General features: G+C 39.0%; 3 protein-coding genes across 9 annotated transcripts; 1 reads left to right on the top strand and 2 right to left on the bottom strand.

The window, feature by feature from the left end:
• The first annotated feature begins 2,190 nt into the window (after nt 1–2,190).
• gsdmeb (gasdermin Eb) lies at nt 2,191–7,726 on the top strand. The gene is made up of 10 exons (XM_042425051.1): nt 2,191–2,346; nt 2,794–3,002; nt 3,137–3,329; nt 3,755–3,929; nt 4,617–4,737; nt 4,820–4,927; nt 5,869–5,996; nt 6,101–6,278; nt 6,397–6,470; nt 6,571–7,726. Exons 2-10 carry the CDS (start codon nt 2,798–2,800, stop codon nt 6,790–6,792), a joined length of 1,404 nt encoding a protein of 467 aa, XP_042280985.1. The 5' UTR covers nt 2,191–2,346; nt 2,794–2,797; the 3' UTR covers nt 6,793–7,726.
• Nucleotides 7,727–7,867: 141 nt separating this feature from the next.
• Nucleotides 7,868–19,982, bottom strand: pals2a (protein associated with LIN7 2, MAGUK family member a). 5 transcript variants are annotated; one of them, XM_042425043.1, is made up of 14 exons: nt 19,714–19,800; nt 16,319–16,403; nt 15,694–15,818; nt 14,739–14,857; nt 12,625–12,777; nt 11,872–12,021; nt 11,391–11,618; nt 10,387–10,518; nt 10,101–10,203; nt 9,924–9,995; nt 9,639–9,800; nt 9,343–9,545; nt 9,126–9,254; nt 7,868–9,046 (listed from the first exon to the last, which is right to left on the bottom strand). In XM_042425043.1, exons 3-14 carry the CDS (start codon nt 15,722–15,724, stop codon nt 8,870–8,872), a joined length of 1,659 nt encoding a protein of 552 aa, XP_042280977.1. In that variant the 5' UTR covers nt 15,725–15,818; nt 16,319–16,403; nt 19,714–19,800; the 3' UTR covers nt 7,868–8,869. The 5 variants fall into 5 exon arrangements, with proteins under 5 accessions (XP_042280977.1, XP_042280979.1, XP_042280978.1 ...); XM_042425045.1 differs by lacking the exon at nt 19,714–19,800 and adding an exon at nt 19,568–19,701; XM_042425044.1 differs by lacking the exon at nt 19,714–19,800 and adding an exon at nt 19,107–19,560.
• Nucleotides 19,983–20,113: 131 nt separating this feature from the next.
• LOC121906275 (peptide YY-like) lies at nt 20,114–26,499 on the bottom strand. Of its 3 annotated transcripts, none has more exons than XM_042425056.1 (3): nt 21,633–26,499; nt 21,446–21,535; nt 20,114–21,066 (listed from the first exon to the last, which is right to left on the bottom strand). In XM_042425056.1, the coding sequence occupies exons 1-3, from the start codon at nt 21,794–21,796 to the stop codon at nt 21,042–21,044; spliced, it is 279 nt and encodes a 92-aa protein (XP_042280990.1). In that variant the 5' UTR covers nt 21,797–26,499; the 3' UTR covers nt 20,114–21,041. The 3 variants fall into 3 exon arrangements, with proteins under 3 accessions (XP_042280990.1, XP_042280989.1, XP_042280988.1); XM_042425055.1 differs by having other exon boundaries at nt 20,114–21,535; nt 21,633–21,815; nt 22,003–26,499; XM_042425054.1 differs by having other exon boundaries at nt 20,114–21,535.
• Between the last annotated feature and the right edge of the window lie 60 nt (nt 26,500–26,559).

Here is a 26,559-nt window from a genome sequence, read left to right as displayed (position 1 = left end):
TTATGGAGTCATTTGTGGCTGTATGTTCAAAACACTGATAGTGATTTCCGCTTACCCTAAATGCTGACTTGTCAGACTGACAGCTGTGTTGTAAATGTTGGTCTAATGTACCAACAGGAAAAAAGAAAAAAACTAAGTCAGCAGTTTTAAGTTTCAAATGTCTAAAGAGGAGGAAGTTATGACACCAGAGCAGCTCCATTCTTCTTGTCAGCACTGTCATTCTGTTTACTGTAGAATATGTGAACCAGAATCATTGAGAAATCCTCATTCATGCCCCCTGTAGATAAACTTTGGAAATAAAAAATCCAAAACACTTCTCTCTTTTTCCTGAGCCTGGATGAACCTGATGGAGACCACAAGCTGAAACGTGTTGGTCTAACAATAAAGTTGTTCTATATACTGCGAGTGTTGCTGGAGTTTTGACCTCTTTAGACTTCTTTCCCTTCTCCGTGCACCTTGGAAGTAGGTTAAGTTGTGCCAGAAACCCCTACTCTGCAACCAGAACCGTTGGATTTTGTAATATCCCATAAAAGCTGGAAGATGTCTATCTGAGTAGGTCATGAAAGGTGTTTGACTCTAGTATTTGACTCTCGCTTGTTCCACAACTGTGCACATTCATTATCTGATAGAATAATTCTGCATGGTGAATTGCACTGTGAGGGTGAAAGTTCACTCGTTAAATTATATAATTTTTGTTAAGGGCCGCAGCTTTTCAGACTCCTCCCATCATGGTCATTTTATGGGTTGGCTTCAGTTAGTGTTTTCCATAAATATGTAGGAAGCTGTCCTGCTTATCTCACATTGTACAGTTTTTATTGTAGCGGTGTACTGTAACACAGGTAATGGTTTAACTTCTTACTGCTTCATGTTACTTCATTAAATTCCTTAAAAGGTAGCAAAGTATTTAACATTTTACTTATTCAAATACCATTTAGCCACTTCACTTTGGTATTATTTATGATGTGTTCTATTTCTGACTTCTTATCTATGGTGCTGTATGCTTTGCTGCACACTAACCAAAGTCCAAGGATAATGAAACTAATGAATGAAGTGATGATAAGCCATCATTGATGATGCAACATTAAAAGTAGGGCACCACTTGTGGCCCCCAGAGCTTGTATGTTCTTTACATTTCACTTAACAAAACTGTCAGTGGTTACAAATGAATAATCATCAGGACCTGCAAGTTACTGGGTAAAAATGTATGTTAAAGAGTAACATCAGGCTGAAAGTGGTGTTTCACTGCTGTCTCTGGGTGAAGGTTTCAAGCCTGTTTCACCTCTGACCACATCCAGCATCATTAATCATGACTGATCAGAGTGGTTTGCACTGGTCAGAGGTGTGCTTTGTTGCACCTGTAACTACACTCAGCAGTGATGTCACTGGATCCAGGGGTGCACCTGTACGTCACTGCAGCAAGGTGTTGGAGCAAGCATTGGAGGTCAGCAAAAACAAGGGGTATATTAAAGCAAAAGGATAAGGGGTCATTAAAAAGAAAAGAGTCTGTACAGGGTTACATATAATCTCAGAATAAAGTAGTGCTGATGAAAGTGTATCCAGCATGTGTAGAGAATATATGTTACATAAGGTATTTTTGGTAAATCTGAACCAGCCGCTAGATGGCAACAAATAGCCATCAATGGTACAAAGTACAAAGTAATCAGTGAACAAGTGTTTTTATTTTTTTGCTTGACCTACATTAGGTCTTTGAACCAAGAATGCTGTCCAACTAGATATCTTGACGGTTGATAAAAACTTCCGGTTCGCTGTCACAGATTTCTTTCATACAACATTTAATCATAGAGGGGGTGATATGTCTGAGGGAGAAATCATTAGTAATGTGGACAAGACATTCACTGGTCATTGAATTTCAGCCAGGTGTGTAATTTAGTTGTAACTTGTGCATCCTTTAAGATAACAAAAGCATTAAATACATACATAATATTACTGTAAAACCAAAAAGCTCCATCTGCAAACCATGCCTGTCTTTATTTTGCAGCTTATTACTTACTGCAAGAGCGCTGGAGCCCCAATTGTGCTGAGGACAAAGAAAAGCGAAAGGGATTTTAAAAATATATAAATGTTTATTATTAATAATAATAATTATTATTATTATTATTAATTATTATTGTGTTGTATTATTATCATTGTGGGATGTTCTGACTGTCCCTTCAGTAACACACCCACAGCTTCCTTCAGAGGGCGGAGCGTCTGCGCGTTTTTTGTCTAAAGCAAATCTGCGCTGTGTAGTCGAGAGTGGTTTGTGAAAGCATTGTCTTCCCCGAGAGTATCGCCGCTAAAGAAAGTTTCTCGTCTGGTTCGCCACTAAAGGACTTCAGAAAAACGGTAACATTATGCAACATCTGCGTTTTTTCACATAATACATTGTTATCTTCCTCTAAAATCAAGCGAACCTCCGATTGCGATCACAACAACAACAACATAAGACAGACAGGTTGCTGATGTCACTATGTGGGATCACCATGTGCAGATTATATATACAAGAAACCACTCCTTTAAACTTGTTTTTACATGCTGCAAAAGTATAGTAAGTGACAGACGTGTGAATTGTAGCAGTGCAAGGACTATTTAAAGAAAGAAAGAAAGAAAGAAAGAGAAAGAAAGAAAGGCATGATGCAAAGATTGCTGAATCAGCAACTAAGCTACACAAGTTTTGAAGTCAGTTTTCAACATGAGGGGTTCGCATACATTCCTCTAAAGACTGATGAAAAACAAGACCTCACTAATTGACCTCCTGGCTTCATTTTCACGCTCACTGCTTTCATCCTGAAGGGAGATGTTTGCCACAGCCACCAGGAACTTTGTGGAGGAGGTGGATCATGGAGGTTTATTGATCCCAGTGTCCAGCCTGAATGACAGCATTGATCTTCTGACAGTGGTGGTGACGCAAAAGCGGTTCTGGTTCTGGCAGAAGCCCAAGCATCTTCGCACTGATTTTAGCCTTAATGATATACTGACAGGAGACACACCTATAAAACCAGGTAAACATCAAACCTCTCTCTAATAGTAAATGCGTTTACTTTAATGTTATTTGTTAAATATCTACAGTATTAAAGGTTGTGTTGATTTATCCTTTTAAGACCACAGAAAACTTGAATGTTTCCCCCGTCCACAGTTGTCATAGAGACAGACTTCATCAAGTATGACGGGACATATGGTGACAACATTCAGGGAACGATGGATGCAAGTTTCGTCCTCTCCAATGTGACCATAGAGGGAAAAGACTCTTCCAAACTCCAGTCATCCTTCGGCAGTTTGAAGAAAGAGGAAGTGGATGTGCAGAAGCTGCTGAGAGACTCTAAAGGAAGGTCAGTTCCCCAAATGGGTCCACTGTCCTGTCTGATAGAGTTTGGATTAAAATGGTTTCAATGAAAAAAAACATTATTATCTACACAAATATTATCTGACACTCAGTGTATTAAAGATCTGAAAACAATTGGAGTGATCTTTGTCCGACCATAAAGATGTCCGACACAAAACCGGAAGCTTGGTTGAACATTAACACTCACAAGAAAGTTTCAGTTTTGATTTAGGATGAACTTTTTTTATTCATGCCTTATAATTTCAAAATTGATATCAGTTCAAGAAACAATTACTTTACTGAATTCCCAGTTGGTTTTAATTTCATACCTGCAGTGTACTTTTAGAGTCGTAATCAAACTTTCCAAGAATGTTACCAGTGAAACACAACACCGGTGTTTTGTGCTTTTTTTGTTTTAATTAAATGTCCCAGGGTCCTGGACATGTCCCATTCGCTGGTCCAGCAGACAAAGGAGAAACACAGACGGATATTTGGGATCGTAAAGGAGCGTGTTATGACCACTCAGCCCTGTTCGGTCATAGAGGAGGTGCAGCAGGGCGGACAGTGTGGAGGAAGACTGAGCATCTGCAGGCCCAAGAACCCAAAGGTAAATGTAGTGTAAGGCAGCCTTTAAAACTTCAACATGTGCATTCCAGGAGTAACTTAGTGATGAAATTATATAATTTACTTTTTTGGTGTGCCTTCCTTCCCTCAATATGTTTTGGTATTTCCTCTCTCCTCTTAGTCATATCCTGCTTTTCTAAGATTAGTTGAACTAAATTCTGCATGCAACTGTGAGTTATACGAGTAGATGGAGAGGGCTGAAGTGAGAGCAGAGCAACGTGTTTTCATGTCAAGAAGAAGAGGTGAAATTTATGCCATTTTTTATACTGCAAATTCCTGCCCACTGAGGCAACTGTTGGTGGAAAATTAGGTTTCTCTTCCTCCTCCATCTTCCATCTTCTATAATTTGGTTGCCCTCTGTGTTGTTTTCTTTGCAAATCAAAAGTTGCCAGCTACTGTTCATGTCCTAGATACCTCAAATATACAGTGTAAATAATTATAAGGTTGATCGACTAATCGATTCATCAATTGTTGCAGTTCTGCTCATTCTCACATCCCTCTCCCAAATGCACCAGCAAATGGGTTTTTCGAGTATATAATGTATCTGTTTGTTGTCATCCAGCAAAATCCATCCAAAATCCATCCAGTAAAAAATTGTTTCCTTTAAAAGAGACAAAGTTTTATTGTCTGTGTGTCTCACCTGTCTGTTGAAATGTTGCCTCTTCTGCAGGTTGCACTCAAGGAGAATGGGAGCCTGAGCAAAGACACTGATGTTACCATGGAGATCCCCACTCATACTACCCTTGCCTATGCCCTCATAGAGCTAGAGGTCAAGCACGATGGACACTATGGTAAGAAATGAAGTCATTAAAAATCATAAATGAACAGGAGCAAGTCTTTCAGTAACATTTCATATTTGACTATTTTCCACAGAGCTGTGTCTGATGTCAGACACCACTGGGGGCTTTGAAGTAGACGGCCCTGGAATGAAGCCACTGTTGGGTGTGTCCGGAGCTTCAGAAAATAGCTGCATTAGACAAGGTAAATTATTGTTTTCTCCTCGGGTTTTTCCTCTCTGCTGTTGTAAAACATGTTGGTTGTTGCAGTTGATGATGTGTTCAGACATGCATGTTGTTTTCAAGTCACAAGGGGCCATTAGAGATTTGAGGCCATGTCTTATCAGGACGGTGTGGTAACTATAAACATGTGCTTTGACCTATATTATAAGGTCTCTTTACAGTCAACGTAATCAGTTCATAGTAAGCAGTTTAAGTATTGTGTTCAGTTCAAATTCATATTCATTTTTATTGAATTTTAGTCATGACTTAGCCTTTTCCTGCACACTTGGACAAAAAAGGATCATTCGTTGGCCCCAGCAGGCATCAGTTTATTGATTAGGTTTTCATTTGGCAAATATCACAACAGTTTTTCACACATTTTTCCACATACTGTGTAGACCCATTAGATGAAAAATTAAGTTGACAAAGAAGAGAGAGAAATAAGATGAATAAATACATAAATACTGTAGAGCAAGCTCAGGTTTCTGAGTCACTAATAATGATGATAATTCATCATTTTGCATTAATGTAATATAGTCCAACCATTTCATCCATTTTCTTTCATACAAAAAAATGTTATTTCTTATATTACATTATTTGTTTCATACATCATTTTTCTCCATTATGAAATTGTGGACATACTTGTTGCAGCCACTTCTTAGTATTAAATTTCAGAGTAGTTCATCTTAATATTCTCAACAGATACTTTTTTTACTACAATTGCTCTTGGTAGTCTCCCCTTAAGTACAAAATTACAGTTGATTTAAAAAAAATGAAAAATGAATGACATACTCAATTTCTTTATGAATACTTAACTGGGCCTGAACAATTGATATGGCTAAAGGAGACGTGATTATCATTCCACCAACATTTTTGTCTTTGGAGCTGAATGATAAAGTGTGCATTTTATTTTTCTATCTGCAGAACTGGAGCAACTGAGTGATCATTTCCAGCTGCTTTCAGCTCTTCCTGCCTCCACAAGGTCCTCCCTGCTACAGCAAATCACAAAAGTAATGGAGGACCAAACGGCTGTCTCTGCACTTCAGAATTTGGTGAGTGGGACAGAGAGGTAATGTCAAGGCAGAGGCACTATTATAATGTGGAGTTAGCATTATGCTACGTCAGCTTTAAATCTGGGTCTATTCCTCTGTCTCAGCTGGACCAGATGTGCCTGGATAAGAGTCCTACCCTTGGCGATGTTGTGATGACAGAGTCTCAAAAACAGAACATCCAGGCCATCTTGGGTCTTTTGGAGCAGAAGGTGGATTCAGCTCAGACCAAGCAGTCCACATCTGTCCTCAGCGCTCTTCACCTCATTACCAGTGCCTTGGATGGTGAGAATGCATTGCTCTGTGCAGCCTTTATTACTGATAACATCGCCTCGCTTCAAGTCCTCAATATGTGAAAAAAAATCCTCTATTTAAGGTGTTTTCGTCTTTCTTTGTCTTTCAGAAATGACATATGATTGCCTTGCCGTCTTGGCAATGTGCTGCAGTCCTACAGTGTTAAAGGCTCTGGAGCTACTGGTTAGTAAAGACATCTTTTACAGAATTTAATTTGAGTATTTTTCAAATTATGCGTTGCAGTATTTAACTGCCTGTTCCCTTTCCTTCACACCTTTTCCAGGTGCAGTGTCTAGCTGGAAGCGGAGAGCTGCCGGTGAGCAGCGCGGGTCTGGCTGCACTGACAGAGGACGTCTACGTAAAGGCCGAACATCTTTTCGCCTCCTCGAATGTGTCCCTTAAGAGAGACAGGGACACAGTGAAGACAAAAATAAACCACCAGCCAGGACACCTTCCTCTGGTGGTGTGCATCGCTGTCAGAGGCCTCGCCTCATTGGCCCACTGAAGACACCTTTATATCCACCAGAAACTTGAAATACCACACTGGGATGAGCTAAATGGGATCACACAGTTGAAGTGTTATTTATCAGTGTTTTTACTCTTATTTGATGCGGTTGACCAAACTCTTAAACACTACTGCATGTTGGTGGGGGGTAATCATATAAATGCACTAGTCAATTAATGCTTTAGTCATGCAACTGACAACATCATCAATAATTTGAACAATCAATTTATAGCTCAAGGTCTGTTTGTACTGTTGGTTGAACAAAACAATCATTTTGAAGATATCAGCTTTTTTATTATTGACCTAGAGACTATTTGATAATAAAACGTATTATTTGCTACAGCCCTGAAATATAGTTTTATGGTCACACTGAATTCAGATTAATGTGCACAATCTTTAACTTTTTAAATAGAATGTATTATGTATGTAGCTTGGCTCCTGTTGGTGGCATCAATAAACACACTAATTTGAATATTATATTAAAATATTTGTGTCCGGATGAAAATAAATGAAAAAGATTCCATGCCTGCCAACAAGTTACGAACTTACCATCTTGAATAATTGTATTACAGACTTTAATTTATTGTATGTGCGCTCCCTTAAAGAAGCCTTTGAAAACAAACACTAATCATTTCTTTTATTTAGGCTTGCAGCTCTAGAGGCTCATTTACTCCTTGCTTTACATTCTTCATCTGTAACAGCTGTTCAGCTCACTGCCTGTTAGCTACTGTTATATCTTATGTGGAACACTCACACACAAACCATAGCAATAACCTCATTTGTAAACTTGTTTTTTATGTTCCAACTACAGACCTCATTCTGAACAACTTGAACTAACAGGTTTTTATATTCAAACTTTTCATGCAACTGTTATGAATGTGTCTTTAATTGTGGAGCATTATTTCAATTATATTATAAACCTGTCTGATTTAAACTGTTTTGACTTGCTACATTTTATCTGTATCTTCTGTGTATGTTTTTTCTTTTTTTTTGCAAAGAAATTAACATTTTTCCCTCCCAGTTTGCAGCTTTGCAAAGTAACTCAGCCAAAAGAAAACGGCAAAACCAAAGCAGATCATTAGAAAACACCAGTTATTTATTTGACATCTGAAAATACATCTTTTCTGAAATATTGTAAAATATACCTTTTTATAAGTAAATATGAACTTTATTTAAAACAGTTACGTTTTAGTAATATCACATCAAAAGGGATGGTTCACTGAGATGCAGTACCCTGTTTTAAGAGTCCTGTGGAAAGTTTTTTTTCTGTCTTCCAAAAAAAAAAAAACACAGCACCATATCAACTGCTCTAACAGTCAGATATACTTACATGATCCAAATGTCTGACAACAAATCAACATAATTAATGTAATGTCTCTTGTGCTTAAAAGACAAATAATGGATAAACACTACAGTATTATTTTTCTTCCTGTTCAACATCACACTGACTGGCATGACATTTTCCATTCATGAGGTTGAACTCTAAAGACGCCAGGCCATGAACGTAGCCTTGAGGAGGAAAAAGGACTTGGAAAACATATGACACTATTCTACATGAATGATCACCTATTTGTAGTGAAAGAAAATGAGATGACATACTGGAGGCATGTGCACTGTAAACCGTAACACTGAGGTATCATCCTTATCAATGAGAAAGCCCTCATCTTTGTAGAATAAATACGCTTTACCTATCTTACATACAGATGTAAAATTAACATAACAGGAGATGGCAAAAATTGTTTTTGCTTTTATTAAAACATCCTGACACAAATGCCAATGTCATTTCTTCCAATCCATTTGAATAAGAAGTTATTTAAAAAATATTTTGCCAATAAATAAGTACACTTCCTGTGTGTTGTGAGTTGCATAGTGTGCTAAAGGGCATCTGGCAATTCAGATCAAGGTGACTCTGATGCAGCTTTGTGCGAATTCACACAGGGCTTGATGTCCAACACTTTGTCCGTGTGTGCAGTGCAGTGTTGAATCCTCCGTCCCTTCAGGTGTCCCCTTTCATCCCAGGCCTAGCAGCTTGGTCAGCCATGTCTGTCCAGTTGGAGGGGGGGTGGGAAGTAGGACATCAGTAGACCCAGCTGACTGGAACCCACTGTGGCTCTATGAGTAATCGCTCTACCGCCTCCTGCAGCTTGTCAAAGGCCTTGTCCAGATTGTCATTGACAATAGTCAGGTCAAAGTAGTGGCTGTACGCCCGACGGATCCTTGCGCTCTCATCCACAGTCTTCTTCAAATCGTTCTCCTGTTACAAAGGACATTGTTATACCTATGTATGAGTATCATTATTTACAAGAATGTAAGAACCTTGAATAAAAACTTACTGTGAGTAGTTTGGTAGTAAGTCCAGCATCTACCACAGCTTTGTGCATAGCTCTTAATGTGTCTAGTTCAGGAGCAGCAATAAACACCACAAATGGCATGAACTCAGCAGTCTTTAACACTTTCAGGGCCTGGATAGAAACACATCAATGCCACAAACATCACCAAAGCTGTAAGGAAATCTATTTAATAGTGTGAGAGTGTGTGCCTTAAACTGACCTGAGGGTTGACGTCTAGGATGCAGGTACGGCCTGTATCCACCACTTCATGGATAGAGTCGATCTTGGTGCCATAAAGGTTGCCGTCATACTCGCCGTGCTCCAAGTAACGGCTCTCCTTGATGTCCTTCTCCATCTCCGCCCGTGTCACAAAACAGTAGTTCTGGCCATCTCTTTCCTCTTCCCTGGGACTGCGTGACGTAACTGGAGGAAAGAGAATGTGTTAAATGTACCCTGGCAGGAAACCTTTGAGTTACGACAACGAGATTTCCTCATCTGCCTGTCTTGCACACTCACAGGGTACAGTGGTTCCGTATTGCAGAGGGTTAATGACGATAAGTCTGTTCTTCAGGCTTCGCCTCCCAACTCCCTGGGCTCCAATCAGAATGAGCGTTTTCCTCTGGAACGGCGGCATCTTGGCTACCTCCTCATAGATCTGCAGCTCGTAACGGTCAAATTCTGTTCAAGGAGATACACAGGCTGGATGAGTACCATGATATGTATGCATTTATGCTTCCAGACTGCAAACTTTTCACAAAATCTCTTGTATGAAGGGAAATTAGAGCCAGTGGTGGTACGTACCTGCATTCTTTGCAGTGAGGTACATCATTTTTTTCTTCTTTTTCTTTGTAGTTCGAGTACCACAGAGCATTCCTGAGCCATATACAAGAAGCGTCAGTTCACCACACGGTGGTGCTAAGGGCAAAGTTTTCTGACTATCGTGATTCCTTAACTTGTGTGAACATGATTTGTACTGACCTGTACCAGAAGTATCCCCGTCTCTTCTCACAAAAGCTTTCCTCTTTTCCTCCAAGAACTGACTGGGGATGAGCCCGGTGGCTCCACCAACAACATGACATGCCTAGAAGGAAATTAGAGTAGGTGTAGCTGAGAAATGATTGGTTTGAATATTTCACACGTAGCGAGAATAACTTCCCCCTCGTCTCTGGCAGCCTCTTCCAGTTTTCACCAGTCAATATTTCCACCCCTCCCTCTCCTCAATTAGCTGTGTAGCTGAAGTCAAAGCAGCTCCTGTGTTACTCACCTGCCACCAGTTGGGGTCCTCCTTGTTAACAACATGAAGGATGTCTCCCTTGTGGAAGGCCAGGCCTGCCTCTTTACAGGGGATCAAGTTGTCTGTGGCCGGGTTATAGTTGAAGTGTGGCTTCAGATAAACCTATAGGGTGTGAACAAGATATCAGAGCATATAAAACAGGAGTGAGAAATGCCTTTAATCCCAGTTAAGGTGTATATAGTATTGTCACATTGACTTGATAATGTCATATTAGTATCAAATGTAACAATTTCTATTGTATTTTTTATCCTGGTTTGCAAATACTGCATTTATCACCAGTATAAACTAATAATGTGTCTTACAGCTCTTAAATTTTTATGATGTTACATAACTACAATGAGTGCAAGTCCATTTGTCCACTCGCTGTGTACTCTTAGACAGCAGGCTGAATGAAGTGGATGAACATAGACCAGATGTAACTTAAAAAATGTCTCATGTTTACAGTAAGTCTACTGACAGATTCATCATGTAGGTATGACTTTTTACCACCCCGGCCCCTCATTCGCAAGTTAAACACAAAGATAACCAAACAGTAGAATGAGATCATTCGATCCTTCCCCGGCACAAAGGTCAGTGTCTGACATAACCCTGCATACTGCTCCTCGGTGTCAGCTGCTGTGTGTGTGCCTGTTACAGTAAGAAGGAGAGGGGGTGCTCCAGTGAACAGAGTGGTGTATGTCCCAGATAGCGTGAGGGGTGTTATTAATAAACCCTCCCTGGTCTCAATTTTCAGAAGCTTGGCATTCTAAGATCACACAGGCCAGGCAGCTCACACCCAATCCCTGACAGGTACAGTATGGCTCCATGACAGCCTTACAACACATAGCCCACCAGCACATAACCATCAACATAACTCTATTCCTGTGCACTTAAAGCACTGATGTTAAGATTTCAATCAAAAGGGTTCATCAAGAAACGTTTCCTACAGGTGAAAAAGTTTGATGGGAAAACAGAAAATGAAGCCTCTTCCTCACCTGTGGAGGTGCTGGTGTGTCTCTGTAGCTGGGCAGGACCTTGAGTGTGATGCTTCCACTACAGTCCCTCAGCAGCTCCTGGAGTTCATTGGGGTCGCTACCGACCTCGCGACCGTTCACCTCACGGATTATGTCTCCCGTGTGCAGCATGCCCTGCCTGTCAATCGAGCTGCCGTGCAGGATCCGAGCTATCACCATCTCTCCCCGCTCCACACGGAACGTCACTCCCTGAAAGAGAGTAAGAGTCATTCAGTATCAAACATCCGCACTTCATAAATCACAGGGAAGGCCTATGGTCTGTCTGTCTGGTTGCTGTGAAGGAACACACTCACGCGGAGTTGCTATGTAAAACTGAGTCGACCTGTTCATACAGATGGTCAATAAAAAGGAGGACACATGGAAGGCACTTTATAGCCAAACAGGAGTGCCGCATGTTTCCTCTGCACAGCTGTGGTGGATATAAATGCCTGGCTAAACTTACCAGTGGTTCCCAGGCTTTCTTCTGGATGCCAATCATCCTGACAGCATCAGCTGGCATGAGCGGACTCGTCAACATGGCATTGCTGTTCTCAGCAGTGTGGGGCATTTCATAGCACTTTGCAGCCACTTTGTCATGAGCCTCTATCAAAGACTGAGAGGGTGAGAGAGAGAGAAATGCAGACAGAAATAAGGCAAAGTCTGGCTTACAATAAAAAAACACTAGTAGTGACCTGCACTGCCAAAAGCATTTAGTGTATTAACATGAAAGAATGAAGACATAAATCACTTTGCTCCAAGCCTCCAACCACAAACAAAAAGGTACTTTTATGCCACTGACAGAAGACAAATTGGATAAACAGAGAAGATAAATCAATCTTGTTCTTACCCCAGCAGCCAGAATAAACAGTTAGCATTGGTCAGAGACTAAAACTGCATCAGCAAATCTGAAGATTTACTGAAACTGAGGGTGTCACAGTCTTCTCCCCCTCACTTTACCCACACAACTAAGCCTGCCATTGGCTCAAGGAAATACACCCCCACCCTCCCATGCCGGAGCTTGTAAGTGGTCGAGAATATAAGCTGCCTGACGGGCGCTTCAGAGAAAATTAGACAGTGGTTGGTGTAAAAAGCTCTGATGTCCATTCCTACAAGAGCAGAACACAAGCTAGACCTTTCATTCTGCATGTCCATTCATCCCTATTAAACTTAGTAACCGTGGTGTGCAAGTATAAAAGAGGAATAAAGCCTAATCTACCTTAAAGTGAGGCTCCTGGAGGATTTTGGCAAGCTCTGCAGCGGCAGCATCTTTTTCTGGCAGGTTGTTGAGGGAATCCAGGATCTCTGTTACCAGCTGAACATTATCGTCTCGCACGGCTTGTAACTTCACTTCCTCAAGACGCTCATGGGCCTACACAAACATACAAAAAATATTATATAAAATATATATTACATCAGGCTGTTTGTTGAAAGATATTTGCACAGCCCCAGTAAGATGAAAATCTTTTTTTGTTTTTTCAACTTAACAATGGGGAAAAATTAAGTTACAAATAACATTTTAATGGTGATTACAAACACTGGATCCTTTTTTTTCCTTTTTTTTTATCTTTGAGCATGTAACTGTTGATTTTTTTACTGTGTTCAAAGTGGATAAAACAACAATGAAAGTGCAGGGCAGATACAACACATTCACTAACTTTGTTTATGAGCATGTGTATGATAAATCACAATGACAAAGTCAATATTCATGGGTTTTTTTTTTCATTCTCACAGCACAATCTGTTGTGGGCATATCTTTTTCTGGCTACTTCAAGTTGCACCAGTAAGTATTCATAAAAATTGATAAATCAAACTGTTTTTGTCCCACCCAGTTTCCTTGCTGTCCGTTTGGCTGGAATTTATTCATTTTGGTGAATCCGGAAATTGTTTGACAGCTCGAATAGCCGTGATACAAAAAGCATTTCACAGTGAATTCCTTCACAGGCTACACTGAGCACACGGTGGACTTCTGAAAAGTTATTTTTTCGGATTATGACCCACCCCCACATTAATTAAAAAAAACACAACACTTCATTGTCAGACGTGTTCCTGTGGTGTTCATGCAGAGTTTACATGGATTAGTTTAGTTTCTCATACCTTGAAAATTTGAGATTGCTTGTTTTGACCTCCACTGGATTATAGTATTTTTATATGAGCATAGAAAAGGCTATTAACCCACCACCCACTTGTGCTAGGCGGAGAGGAAAAAAAAAATCTTATTAACCCTCCTCTGCACTGCATTCCACAAAAATCACTGATGGGTGCAGATTGCAAGTGGCAGACAGATTACAGAGAGGTAGTTAAACAGGATGGACATCCGAAAGTAATTTTATGTTGATTTTCATGATAAAGTACATTTCTAGAGAATTGAGGAACTAATGTGCTATGTTAGAGGAGCTGAAGAGCCTACTGCATTCCTCAATTCATACTTGACTCAACATTTGCTCCGTGTAGTAACATTACATGGAACAAATGTTGTTGTGTCCAAACATTGTGTGTCAAATTCAGTAGTAAGACAACATACAAGAGGTTCTGTTTGATAAAATTCTGCACCAGAAACTACATACAGGCCACTCTACCTAGAAGAAAATGTAATATCTTAGGCAAGCAGTGCTCCGTTTGTTAGAAATGAGGACAAGAGCTTGCCTTTGTGACAGGTTTTCTATAGAAATCATTCTATTTATAGATATGGTATTTAAATGTGATGACCTCAATCTGCGTTGGAGATTTTTTTTTCTGGATAATGTTATGTAAGACATTTGTTCATCACAGTGTCAACTTTTATTAGCTATGTGAGAAATGGATTTAACTGGTGTCAAAAAGGGATGTTTTCTGTCGACTCAAGCTTGAGCAAAGACTTCTGTTCTTTTTTAAGTGAGTATATGAAAACCACAGGAGACCTGCTGTGCCACTCTGCAGACAGAAAATCTAATGCTTGTTTCTCTCTTCTAATGACAAGCAGATTCATCATACCTCCCACTGGCAACAGGATATTTCCTGCAAGTAATTTAACCTTGACTCCTGAACAGTGGGCACACTGCTTGTTTGTCCTGTTTTAGGCCGATCTCTCATTATTTCTCCCTCAGACCCACATAAAATAAGCATTCAACCACCAGCAAGTATGATGTACTGACAGGAAGCATTAATGGTCATCTTGGAAGTGTGGTGGCGTCTATAACACCTATATTTCCTCTGGCACACTGTGACATTGGCTCCTCTTCTCAATTATAGCTAGAGCTTGATGAGCAGCTAATGAGATTATGCTAAGTGTGTGTGTGTGTGCCACAGAGCCCTGAAGTAAACAGCAGTCGTAGGAGTGAGTGTGTGCATTACCTTGGCGAGGGAGCGGACGATAGGACTCTCCATGATGCCTCTGAGGAAGATGAGGTCAATATCTTTGGCTCCTGTGCCTGATGGCAGGTCTTTAAGGTTGTCCAGTACCTGCTGCATGGCTGAAAAGAAGAAAATACACACCAAGAAATGTAAAACGCCAACCACTGCTATCTTTTCTTCTGCGGGCAGACATGTTTGCGTCAAACAAAGCTCATTGCCAGTAATAAAGAGAATCATTAAAATTCAAAAGCCAATGAAAACGCTGAAAACAAAACAATGTGACTATAATAAGAGCTTACAAGGCAAGAACAACGAGTGGACAGTCAATCAATGGACCAATTCACAGAGAACATCCCTAATTTCCATTGCAGCAGCAACAAGCAAGCAGAATCACAAAGGAACTGTTCAACTAACAGATCTGCCTTGTACTGGCTGAGAGCACACAGCAAGAAACTGAAGCCAAAATGACGAGTTTTGCATGAAAAGGCTGAAACATACAGCTAGTAGGTTGATTAAGCAGCCAACTAAATACAAAAGCAAAATTAAATGTTTACTGTAACTATGTGGCCATTTATTTAGTCAGGTGACTTAAATAAATACATCCATTCTTACTCTTAGATTTTTAAAAGAATGAGCAGTGCATTTGTCTTTGCCTTTTTTCAGAATGTTCAAAAATAGAAGTGGACAGCAGATACAGTACCAGCTATTGTGCAAATGCATCACATTTTACATTTTTTTTGTTTTTTTTTCCCTGTATGTGGTTATCAGATTTTACAAGGTTCAAACTTATGACATGAGAGACAAATAGAAAACTTCAGAGGCAGCAGACAAACCCACACAACTGTTTCTGGGCAGCGGGCACAGTATCAATCAAGTGATAATAAAATGTCAAATTTCGCACACAACATTGGGACAGTCCCTGTGCAGAGGACTAGTTAGGACTTCGACAGCTTACCTGAGCCAGACTTTGCATTGGCCACAGTCATGTTTTTTTGTCCTCAGCTCAGGATGGTGAAACTCTCTAAACACGGTCAAAAGCCGCCCAACTGCCCGCTTACAGACACCAGAGCAACTGGATGGCTGGAGAAGGTAGGAAACCCACTTAAGTCAGTATACTGTCTACTATGTTCACCAGACAAGCCAGGTCATGAAATGATTCAGAGATTGAGATAAAGACAGCACAGACAACATTTGTTTGTCTGTTTTATGCACATGTTAGCACAGAGAGCACTTATGAATTAAGGGAATCACAAAGAGGGCTATTGAACGACAAAGGATGAGTCTTCCCATCCTTCTGGCTAAAGGTTGTGCCAGTCACACACAGAGAGGCCCCAGGGGACTCTTTGTACAAACATACTCTCCAAACAGAGTGAGGCAAAAACAGCCCTGCCTATGCCTTCGTAGGTAGTTGGACAAACATAAGTAAGGGTTTTTTGAGCAGGGGCTGCCCCATTTAACTCTAAATTGTGAACTGTTTAAACATCATAAATGCAACATTGTACTCCATCCACATACTGTCAACAAAGAAATCAAAAAGGCAGATAATGATGCAGAGCTGAAGGAAACATGAAAAAACTCACCTACAAGCTGTTTTCAAATCATCTGTGCAGCACTCCGACACGGAGCCCCACTTTTTCTACAAAACACTCATCTGGTAACTCTGACCTACAGAGAGAATTGGGGAGGGGGGGGGATCACATTATTCTAATTATTTGGTGAATTTGTCCCAGACAATCACTCATACACAGTACAGCCTAAAACCTCTCCTGAGAATTGATAAAAGCAGCTCATGCTGGTAAGTAGCTTTCTCTGACCCTAAGGGTGCCTTCAATGCCCAGATTTCTTCTGTTCATTCAGTAGTATTGTAATGCAGCCATTCTGATTGGCCAGGTCAATCACATGACCAGTGTCCGTTTCAAAAGGCTGATTAGTCAGTCAGATAAAGCTCAGCGAGAGTCGACTGCGGAGTAATAATTGTATTATGCGGACTTTGTCGTATTAGTGACTTCAAGATGCCTTTAATTTGTATAAGACAAATTTTGTGGCTGAATTAACATGAAGATTGTTGTAGTGGTTATCATCTGTGGTTCTTACTGTTTTGCAGCTGCCCAAAATGGTCTTGTGTTGCACTATACACAGCGTCGTACATGTGTAAAAACATGCATTTGCATGGTTTTCAGCTATTTGTGCATTGTGTGTCCATATTCTTCACTTTTAAATAAGCTACATGGCTTCCAGATCACTGAAGTGCTATCATTTTCAGTACAATGTCCCTGCTAAGAGTAATTGTTGTTGTTAAACGTTACCACTGTACCAAGCATATTCTAAAAACTCCTTTCAAAACCATAAAAACACCTTTACAACCATAACACGTTTTAGAGTAGGTTATAATTCTCACTTTAAAACCTCAAACAAGACCAAAAATAGAGATTTTTAGATGCTAAACTTACAATAGTGTTAAAATGCACATTAAGAGTCTGCACGCACATCCAAACCGAAGCGGGCAGGTGCTGAGCCGAATGTGAGCAACAAGTCAAAAACACAAAGAAATAGCTCGCACACTGCAGGGCTCCAATGTCCACCAGGATTTATTGCACCAAGGTGACCTTGAGCACATGAAGAGCAGGTGTGCTGCTCTGCAATAAATTCTGGTGGACATTGGAGCCCTGCAGTGTGCGAGCTATTTCTTTGTTTTTTGAAGTGTTAAAATGCACTAAATAGTGAATTAAGTTGTTCTTTTGAGTGAATTAAAAACTGAGCAGGATGGACACGCCATTGAAAAAAAGCATCTGGCTGTAATTTGGACTGAATCGTTTGTCTTATATTTGAGAAAAAAATGTAAATGTGGCTCCAGTCTAAAAAGATGCTCGAGGCTACAAGATGTATCAACATCTCTGACCAGGGTTTTTACTTCACTAAAACAACTGAACAAGCAAAAGCAGCCTGTACTCTCCCACCCCTTATACCCTATACCTAAGGCTGGGTGATATGGACAAAATCAAATATCACAATATTTTTGACCAAATACCTTGATATCGATATTGCGACAATATTGTAGAAATGACTATTGGTGCTTTCACAAAATATTTACACAAAATCTAAGACAATATCTAGTCTCTCATATTGCCCAGCCCCACCTATACCCCATGGCTGCAAATAGAAAAAGAAAAGAAAATATAAAAGTATATATATAAAAAAAAAAACACAACAACAAAGTAGGGGTGGGCGATATGGCCCTGAAATAACATCGCAATATTTCAGGGTATTTCTGAGATAATGATATTCTTGACAATATGACAAAATACTGCTCGTGAGATTTTTGACTCAACCAGGTGTTTCTGCTTGAGGTCATGAAATGAGAATGTTGTATTGCCCCCTTTTATTGTTACAGTCTTCTTGCACTTCTTACATATTATCGTGGTTTGTTTATCTTTTATAAACAAAATCACTTCCACACTACTTTTGGAACTAACTCCTCCACTATGGCGCCAGTAGCAATGTGACTTTCGCTTTCAGTCATGCCCGCTGTTGCTGTGCGTAACAGTATAATGTCATTATGTCAAAAAGGCGGAATATTGCCATTATCACGATATGAATTTTTAAATATCATATTAAAATTATACTGATATTATCCTGAACAATACGATATGGCAAACCCCTACAACAAAGTAAATAAAATAAAGGCGAACAGTATGTTATAGTATGGAGAAGTGAACAGAGGGGCCTTTAGAACAGTGGTTCTCAAACTCTTTCACATCAAGAACCCTTAAACTGACACAAATTAGCCCATAGACCCTGATTCGATAAGATTTTGTCCCAGCATCCTCCATCTGATAAGACTTTTGCTTTTGGATGTTTAATTTCAGAAAATGTATGAAACCCATAACCAAAATAGTCATAAATTCTGTCATTGTGTTACTTATAGACGGAATTATAGTGAAAATAAGCTATTTCTCTTTTTGCTGGAGACCCCTTGGGACACCCTCAAGGACCCCTGAGGGTCCCCGGACCCCTCTTTGAGAACCACAGCTTTAGAATGTGGAACTAGGCTTCCAGGTTTCAAAGTAGAAATGAGGAAGTTTTTATAATATAGAAGCCAGAAACCATAATAAACTATATGTCTTTCAATACTGCATAATAAGCACCCACTTTGAGCTAATTCCCCCGTTGCTCATAAATGAGAGGCCAGTCTTGATGAACGGGGCGCAGCTGAGACTAACAGCTTGTTGAGGTAACGTTACACCGCTTCTACTCGACACATGAAGAGCAGCCGGGGGAGCTGAACGCTAACGCTAGGTGCTCATGGTGGCAGATAAGTTCACAACTAACTAGTAGTTCTTATGTCAAGGAAGGAATAAAATAACTTACAAGAGAGCTAAGTCAAAACCAGCCTCTTCCAGAAACATGTGGCTTGATGTGGTTAAAATTTGCTTTGTAGGTACACGCACTGGGCACGTGTAACCGTTAACCATTTCCAATGTGAAGCAACTAAGCTAAAATAATGGATAGCCGTTGGTTGCTAATTAGCAGCGGTAACCACATATTGTTTAGCGTTAATCCACAACAACCAGATATGATTTCAGGTATCTTATTAGCGTTAATTCCACTAATGGCCGCCCTGTGCCAACTTGGTGCTAGCCGTTGCTAGTTGTTTCTCGTGTGTAAGCACGTTAAGCACCGCTAATGATTGCTAGCAAACACTAGCGTGCGGCTACACGTGTAGTAAAAATATATGTTTCGGATTGGCAACAAACAAGCCAAATTAAAGTAAAAAAATGTCTTTGCTTGTTAATGTTCTCTCGCGATGTGTCTTAGTAGTAGCGACTTACAGTTGGCTGTAAACCCAGTCATACAGTAGCTAACTTAGTGGCTAACAGTGATATCATGTGGCTCAAACTAGGTAGCTAACAGTCAGAAGGTCCCGTGGCGAGACCGTTGCTTCAGTGTCTGATCAAATGAATGACAGATACTTTACCTGATTGTTCTATGTACGATCCAGTCACACTGTCATGCTGCCCTTCATTGCAGAATCTCGCAATTCGCAGGTTACTTGCGCAATAGTTAGTTGTTAGTGCATTTCCAGTGTGCCTGCCTGCGCCCCTTCCCTCAGTTCTCCGTCCAGACAGCCAGTGCTGTGCTAATGACATCCAATGCCGTTCAAGTTATATCTAGCCCATTGAATGTTGCACAACCCACCATTAAAGTTTACATTAGAATAAATGAGCTGTTAGTTGAGAAAAGGTATGTGTGTTTGTGTGTGTGTGCACAGGTGATTCACTTGTTTGTTTACCCATCAAATTTAATTACCCCTAAACATAAACTCAGTGATACTGTTTTTTATTTTATACTATACACACTGACAGTTATTTGGCCAGGTAATTGTACAAATTGTCCACTGAAATCCACCACAAATTAAAATTTACAACAGCTATTTGAGTGTAGTGTACCTGTAATAACTTTGACTTCTTCTGGCAAAATTCATATTTGATATCAGCAGCAAAATATCCAAGAATTCAGCTTTAAGGATACACTTACCCCATGAGAAAGATATACTGTAGATCTTTGTACCATTAATGTTGCCTGTAATATACTGTACCCACATCTGGCTATACATAATATCATTTATGCCACCCATCAGCAGGTCACCATAAAGCATCAAGCAGTATCCCATTCACCAAAACTGGTCATTCAGCCACACTGAAGCTGCTTTATAGAGAATAAGAGTTGCCAGCTTGCACAGTTACAGGATTAAGCAAATTATCAGTTAGTTAACCAAATTATCAGTGTTACGTGATTCACTTTTGATGTATCCAGGTCACTTGATAGGATTACTGTTAATCTGTTTTCAGGCAGAGTGCAGGTACATCTCAGCAGGCTTGATATAACAAGAGAAATTAATGTAACTGGTTTAGTCAACTTACAATTAATTTCTGTTTTACTCCCCCAACCCAAACATAGCAGTACACATGAACTATATGGTATTTGCTCCACTTGAAACAGCCTTTCATGATTAGATGTCTGTTCGCCAGTAGAGAGCGCTGTTTAGTTAACGACACAGTACATTACTAGACTGTAGTATCCACACTAGGTAGCACTACTTGGTGGTCGCCATGCAAAGTCAGCCAGAGAGGTACACATCAAAAACAATGTTTCAGTGTACCACTGTTTAACATAACAGAACAAAAGCACTTGAATGGCACAATATTTTATTCCATGCAACACAGGTTCATTTCAAGTCAGTAGTAACACACATGGCAGCAGCTTTGTGGTAAAGTCAGCCTGGTAATGACAGCTTCAGCGGCATCACCACATCGGCAGCTCATCATACCTAAAACATAAGAAAGTTGGAGTGTGTAAGGTGTTTCTAATGTTTGCCTGTCCAAATATACATACACGAGGAAGACCGAATATTATTTTATCTCACTATAATGCAATCCAATCAATTATACCACTTCTGTCTACAAACTCGAATCAACACATCTCATTTTTGTGATCAAAATCTGGACATTAATGTCTTTTTCAGATTGTGTTAGATTATACAGGTGTTTATACGTTTCTGTTATCTCAGTGTACATATTTTATCATGCTGTACAGTATATTGTATACTATTGGCATAAACTACAAAATATCTAGGGGACATCAATGTAGAAAACAGCTCCAGAAAATGTATTAAAAGCAGCTTAAAACTGTAATATTGCAGCACATACCTGACATAGTTGGATCCTGGAATACTCTCTGTGCTCTCCCTCACCAACACGTCTGAAAATACAGTATCTGGACTGGCTCTTTTCCCATACCTGCACATTGAAAAAGAGTCAAGTAATATGTCAGTACCTCTTTGAATGAACTTACAAAAATTCTTCAACCCAATTTTGTAGAAAATCAAGAACAAACCTCTGTCTTGTAATGAGGTTGATGTAGTGTCTTAGTGCAGAATAGTATTTGGCAAGCTCCTCAGGTGGCGCGCCTTCCCGGGGACTGGCAGGCTTGGCTGGGTATGCATTCATGCCAGAGTGAACACAAGCCAGCAGGCAGAGTGCCAGAATACTCAGCGACATCACAGCGCTGGAGTGAATCCTGGATCACAAGGAAAATTAATAGCAAAACTGCATAATAAAAAGTAATTATCCAACAATGTGTTATGCAAAAAAAATGAAATACAAGCATCATATTTGACCGATACTCCCATAGATCATAAAAGCTATCAGATTCAACATTACTCATTGACTTTCATTTAAAAAGTGAGAAATAAAATATTGCTTACTTAATATAACACCTTGCTGTAGTTGGATTTCCACGTTGTTCAAAGCACCTCTGTCAGATTCCCAACATTGCCTGAGTTTTATACAGTGTGTGTCTGGTGGGGAGGGAGGGTCATTTCATTCACTTTCAGAGTTCTCCTGAGAAATATCTACTGCTTCATTAGTTTGATAATCCCTGAGCACAAGGCAGTGAAACAAATGGAGATATTATTGAAAATGTAACAAAACAAGGAAGGTATCAAATGAAACTGATACCATGCTGATTACCATTAAATACCAGGTAAAAGTGTCACAGGTTATGTTATTTCATAGCATTAGATTCATGTGCTTTAAAGATTGAAACATTCTTGAATTACATCACCACAATTTGTGTTTTTACAACATTATTGGTTCCTTAGCAGCAAGTGTTGAGTTTAATTAACATGAACTCACACAGACCCACATAATTGATTCATGTCAATTTGCAGTGCAGTTATTTTCTCCTTAATACAGGAAGGTAGTCTTAAAAGTTTGAAGGGTAGAAAAGAGTATATTTGATCACAGCACGTTTCAGATAGTCAAAAACTTTTACTAATTTAATGAGTCCACTGAAGAGACACGACAGCATGACAAGTCTCAATAAAACAGACGATGCGTAACTTGAAATGGCTGATGATGGCCTGTTTGTTCTCACATTAAGATGAAATATGACAGGATGCCCCAGATGTTTGGAAAAATTATGTTTTGGTTTATAGAGTAATTCAGAGGGACTTTGCATCAAGAAACAGAAAAACATTCATTAATAATGCATACAGAATCTGAAGTGTATAATCCAACTGTTAGTTATATAGAATGGTAAAGAGGTGTTTTTTTAGTGTATTAGTACCTTATATAATGCAATAAAAAGGTCTTCAAACATCTCATATTCAAACTCATGAATAAATGTTTGAATGTAACCCCTTTAGCTTTGCCTTACTTTAAGATTTATAATGTATTTCATCTACATCATGTGTCTAATCCACATGTATGTGGCACAGTGGCATTAGAGCTACATGTGTAACACTACTGACTAACATGAAGTCTCAAGACAACTAAACCATTTTGGCCAAAACCAGTGCACATGCTGTAGTTCCAAATTACACCAAATCATTCAAGGAAGGGCAGTAAATCGCACAAACCCATACATTTTCAATTCCAGTTGATAGAGGGCACAAAAAGCTTTCAGCCCTTAAATGGTAAGACGACTTTAATGGCAACTATTTTCTTTGAAGAGCACTCTACTGAAATTTGACAGTTGATCGGTGCTCTTGTTTCCTATGACAGTCATATGAGAAGTCTATTCCAGAGCTATGGCAAAGTCTTTCTGCAGGAAATGTATGAACTTAAAACCTTCAGCCTCATGTTATAGCCTATACACAATATCTGGATGTTTGTTGTATGCCAGAGTGACTTGTTTTAACTTGCAGAAAGTGTAATTCCCAAACTTTCCTGTTAAATTATAACAGAACAGGTTGATACAAATTTGAAGAGCAATGTAATAAAAATGGAAATATACTTAACTGTTAGAGTCACTGGTGTTTTACTTGATAAAGAACTTTCCATTATTTACATTTCTGAAATGATGGATGTGCTGTATGGAAAATGGCCAATCTTAAATGCCTGATTAAAATATTCAGTAAATGACTCAGTCACATCAGCCAGAACAGAGCATTGCTCTCAGATGAGGGTCAGGTGATAAATTTCAGAGTCCTTTAGCAGTCATGTCTGATACAGTTTGTGCTTTCTGGAAGTCTCATAAATACCCTCAACGGCTGCAGCAAAGTACCAGCCTGGCTGCAGGACACAGATTTATATCAAGGAACTTAAATGCTCACTTATTTTACTTTAGGCTTGTTTTCATACGCAAATACAAAACTAGAACACTAAAAGAAGACAGTCGGCGTTAAGTAGATGATTGAAGCTGAAGTTGTGTGTGATAAGTGATTTATTCTCAGCCACTTGCTTACCAGGGAGTCATGAACAGCTACCGATTAATTTGCTCCTTTCTCTGTGCAACATACAGTATCGTATGTTTGTCATGCACAAACATAAGTTTATACTGTGGCCTATGTACTCTTATTTTTAACAACATCAGTCCAAACTAGAGTAATGAAATTATCAATTTTATGCCACTTTGTGCACCTTATTTCCAATTATAAATCAATTTTGCAAGACCCTGTTACTGCTGTTTCCATAAGCGAACTAATATCGTCTTTCTTCACTGTCTCCTCCATCATAGAGTACATTAACACGATAGCCATTAACGGCTGCACAACAGTTGGTTAAAATGACTGTGCAGTTAATGAGAACATTAGCCACAGTGACAACTTTTGAGTCAAGCACAGAACTTTTTCTTTCACTTATTTCAATTTTCCCTTTAGAGTCATTTTGATAATTGGGACAGAAAAGGTCTGAGACTTAAGGATTGCATTATTTGGTATTGTACAATCTCATGCATGTCACCATTATCTCTAAATAGCGTGTAAATAGTGAAATTAAAATATTTATGTAACAGTCTGTCTTTAGTTAAATTCATTCTTTATTTAGAACTTTGTTTATTCAGGCTAAACTTTGTATGTGAAGCTGTTGAGACTCTCAATGTTTCCATCAGTGTTGCTGAACATTAGTGTGAGTCATCATTCATTTTCAAACTGAGTGAGAATAAACAACACGACCACATGGCACAAAAACATTCACACACCAGGTCCTGTCTGGCTCTGTGCAGGCATCTCCTGCCTCATTACATTTCTACATTTAGTTAATGTTCTAATCCAGCATGACTTACAGCAAGTAAATGAAACGGAATGGTCACTTGCTAAGCAAGTGTCGTGGAGGATAAAATATAATGTGTCTATGTCTGTGCGTGCAGTCATAGTATCTGTGTTTCTCTGTTTGGATCTGCCTTCAGGCTCTGAGAAAAATACTTTTGTCTGCAGGTTATAAAAAAAAAAACTGCAGTTTTAATCTTCAAGAAAATTTCAAGGACTGGTGCTCGTTAAAAATGACTCAATTCTAAAATGATAATTTATTAGTGTATTTCAATTATTTGTAGAAATCAGTGATCGAAGATAATCATAAAGTTCACCCACCACTTTCACGGTGTTATTGAAACATACACTAGCTTTTTAGAGAAGCTTACTATTCTAAATGCTGGTTACTTAAATGAGCCTTCAGAGGTGCAGACTGTAGAAGTTCTGTTCAACAAGTCCTGACCAACCGACCTTTATTTTGCCAATTCACGGAGCAATCTTTGGTGCATGTAAGTGCCAAGTGAATGCATGTCAAATTTAATAGTTTGGCCAACAACTTCTCTTTACCTGGAGGAAGCAATCTGCGTGCTTTTATTTGGTTTAAAACATCAGCCGGAATAGCTTGTTTTGGTAACTCCACATAATACTTCTTTGGGAAAAATGCTCCTGAAACTTGCTCATTGCAGACAACTGCTCAGTGAATTGGGGTCCATAGGTAAGTGACAAAGTTCACCTCCTGTAGTAATTTCTTTTAGTACAATTTTGAGGTTCTGGTACTTTTCTTGAATATTTCTATAGCTCCAAAACATCTTTAGAGGTAAATATTGTGTTTTACATTTACAGTATCTGACAGCTCTCGTTACTACTTACTTTGCAGAATGAGATTTTACATGCAAAATAATATAAAAAATAATTACATAACCCAACAGTATTAGTCAGACTTATACAACCCAAACTATCTACCTTAAAATACACAGGAAGATATCGGTCATTTTAACACTCTGAAAGGGATTATTCTTCACAATGAGTACTACTGATGCTTATTTACATTTTACTGCTGAACTGAACTGAAGGCAAGACTTCTACTTCTTAAAAGGTTGTTTTACACTGGGGTATTTCTAACTACTTTAGGATTTGAATACTTTTCACCTACTGGTTGGTTCAAGTGTTAAAAAAGTATCTAACTCAGCAATCTGTGACTAGCAGCTTGAAGAGACAACAGCAATCCTAATTATAGATTCTCATAAATCTACAACAGAATTTGTTCTAAACGTCTTTACAGCTGCCAAGTGTGCATGTCCATAAGCAACACTGGTCACTTATTTAAAGGCAAAAATTAATTCAAAAGAAAATTAAATACTGTAATACTTAAATACGGTTATAATAAAATTTGTATTACAGATAGAAATTGTGCTCACAATGCTTTGTGAACCAGTTGTTAACATAATTAACATATTAACATGTCCTTACACAGCTAAACTTAATCCTGCCAAAGCAAATATTTATTTTACTCACAGATAATGTGGTTAAGTAACAATACCAACAAAAAAATTGAAAATTAATTTTAAGACAGCTATCATTTTTGTTAAAATATCATTTTATTTTAAACCATGAAAAAAATTCATGCATACACACATTTTCTTCAGTAGACTCAAAAATCACTCAAACAAAAAAACTATAACTATATTTTACAGGTAACTTGTTATGCCCTCAAATGGCCAATATAAATGAAAAAGAATGACTTATGATTTATTATTTATATGATGGGTCAGTGATCCTGAGAGTGTAGCT

Source organism: Thunnus maccoyii, chromosome 10, assembly GCF_910596095.1.
Source record: "Thunnus maccoyii chromosome 10, fThuMac1.1, whole genome shotgun sequence".
In the NCBI taxonomy this organism is placed as follows: domain Eukaryota; kingdom Metazoa; phylum Chordata; class Actinopteri; order Scombriformes; family Scombridae; genus Thunnus; species Thunnus maccoyii.
This window is presented reverse-complemented; position numbering and strand designations above follow the sequence as displayed.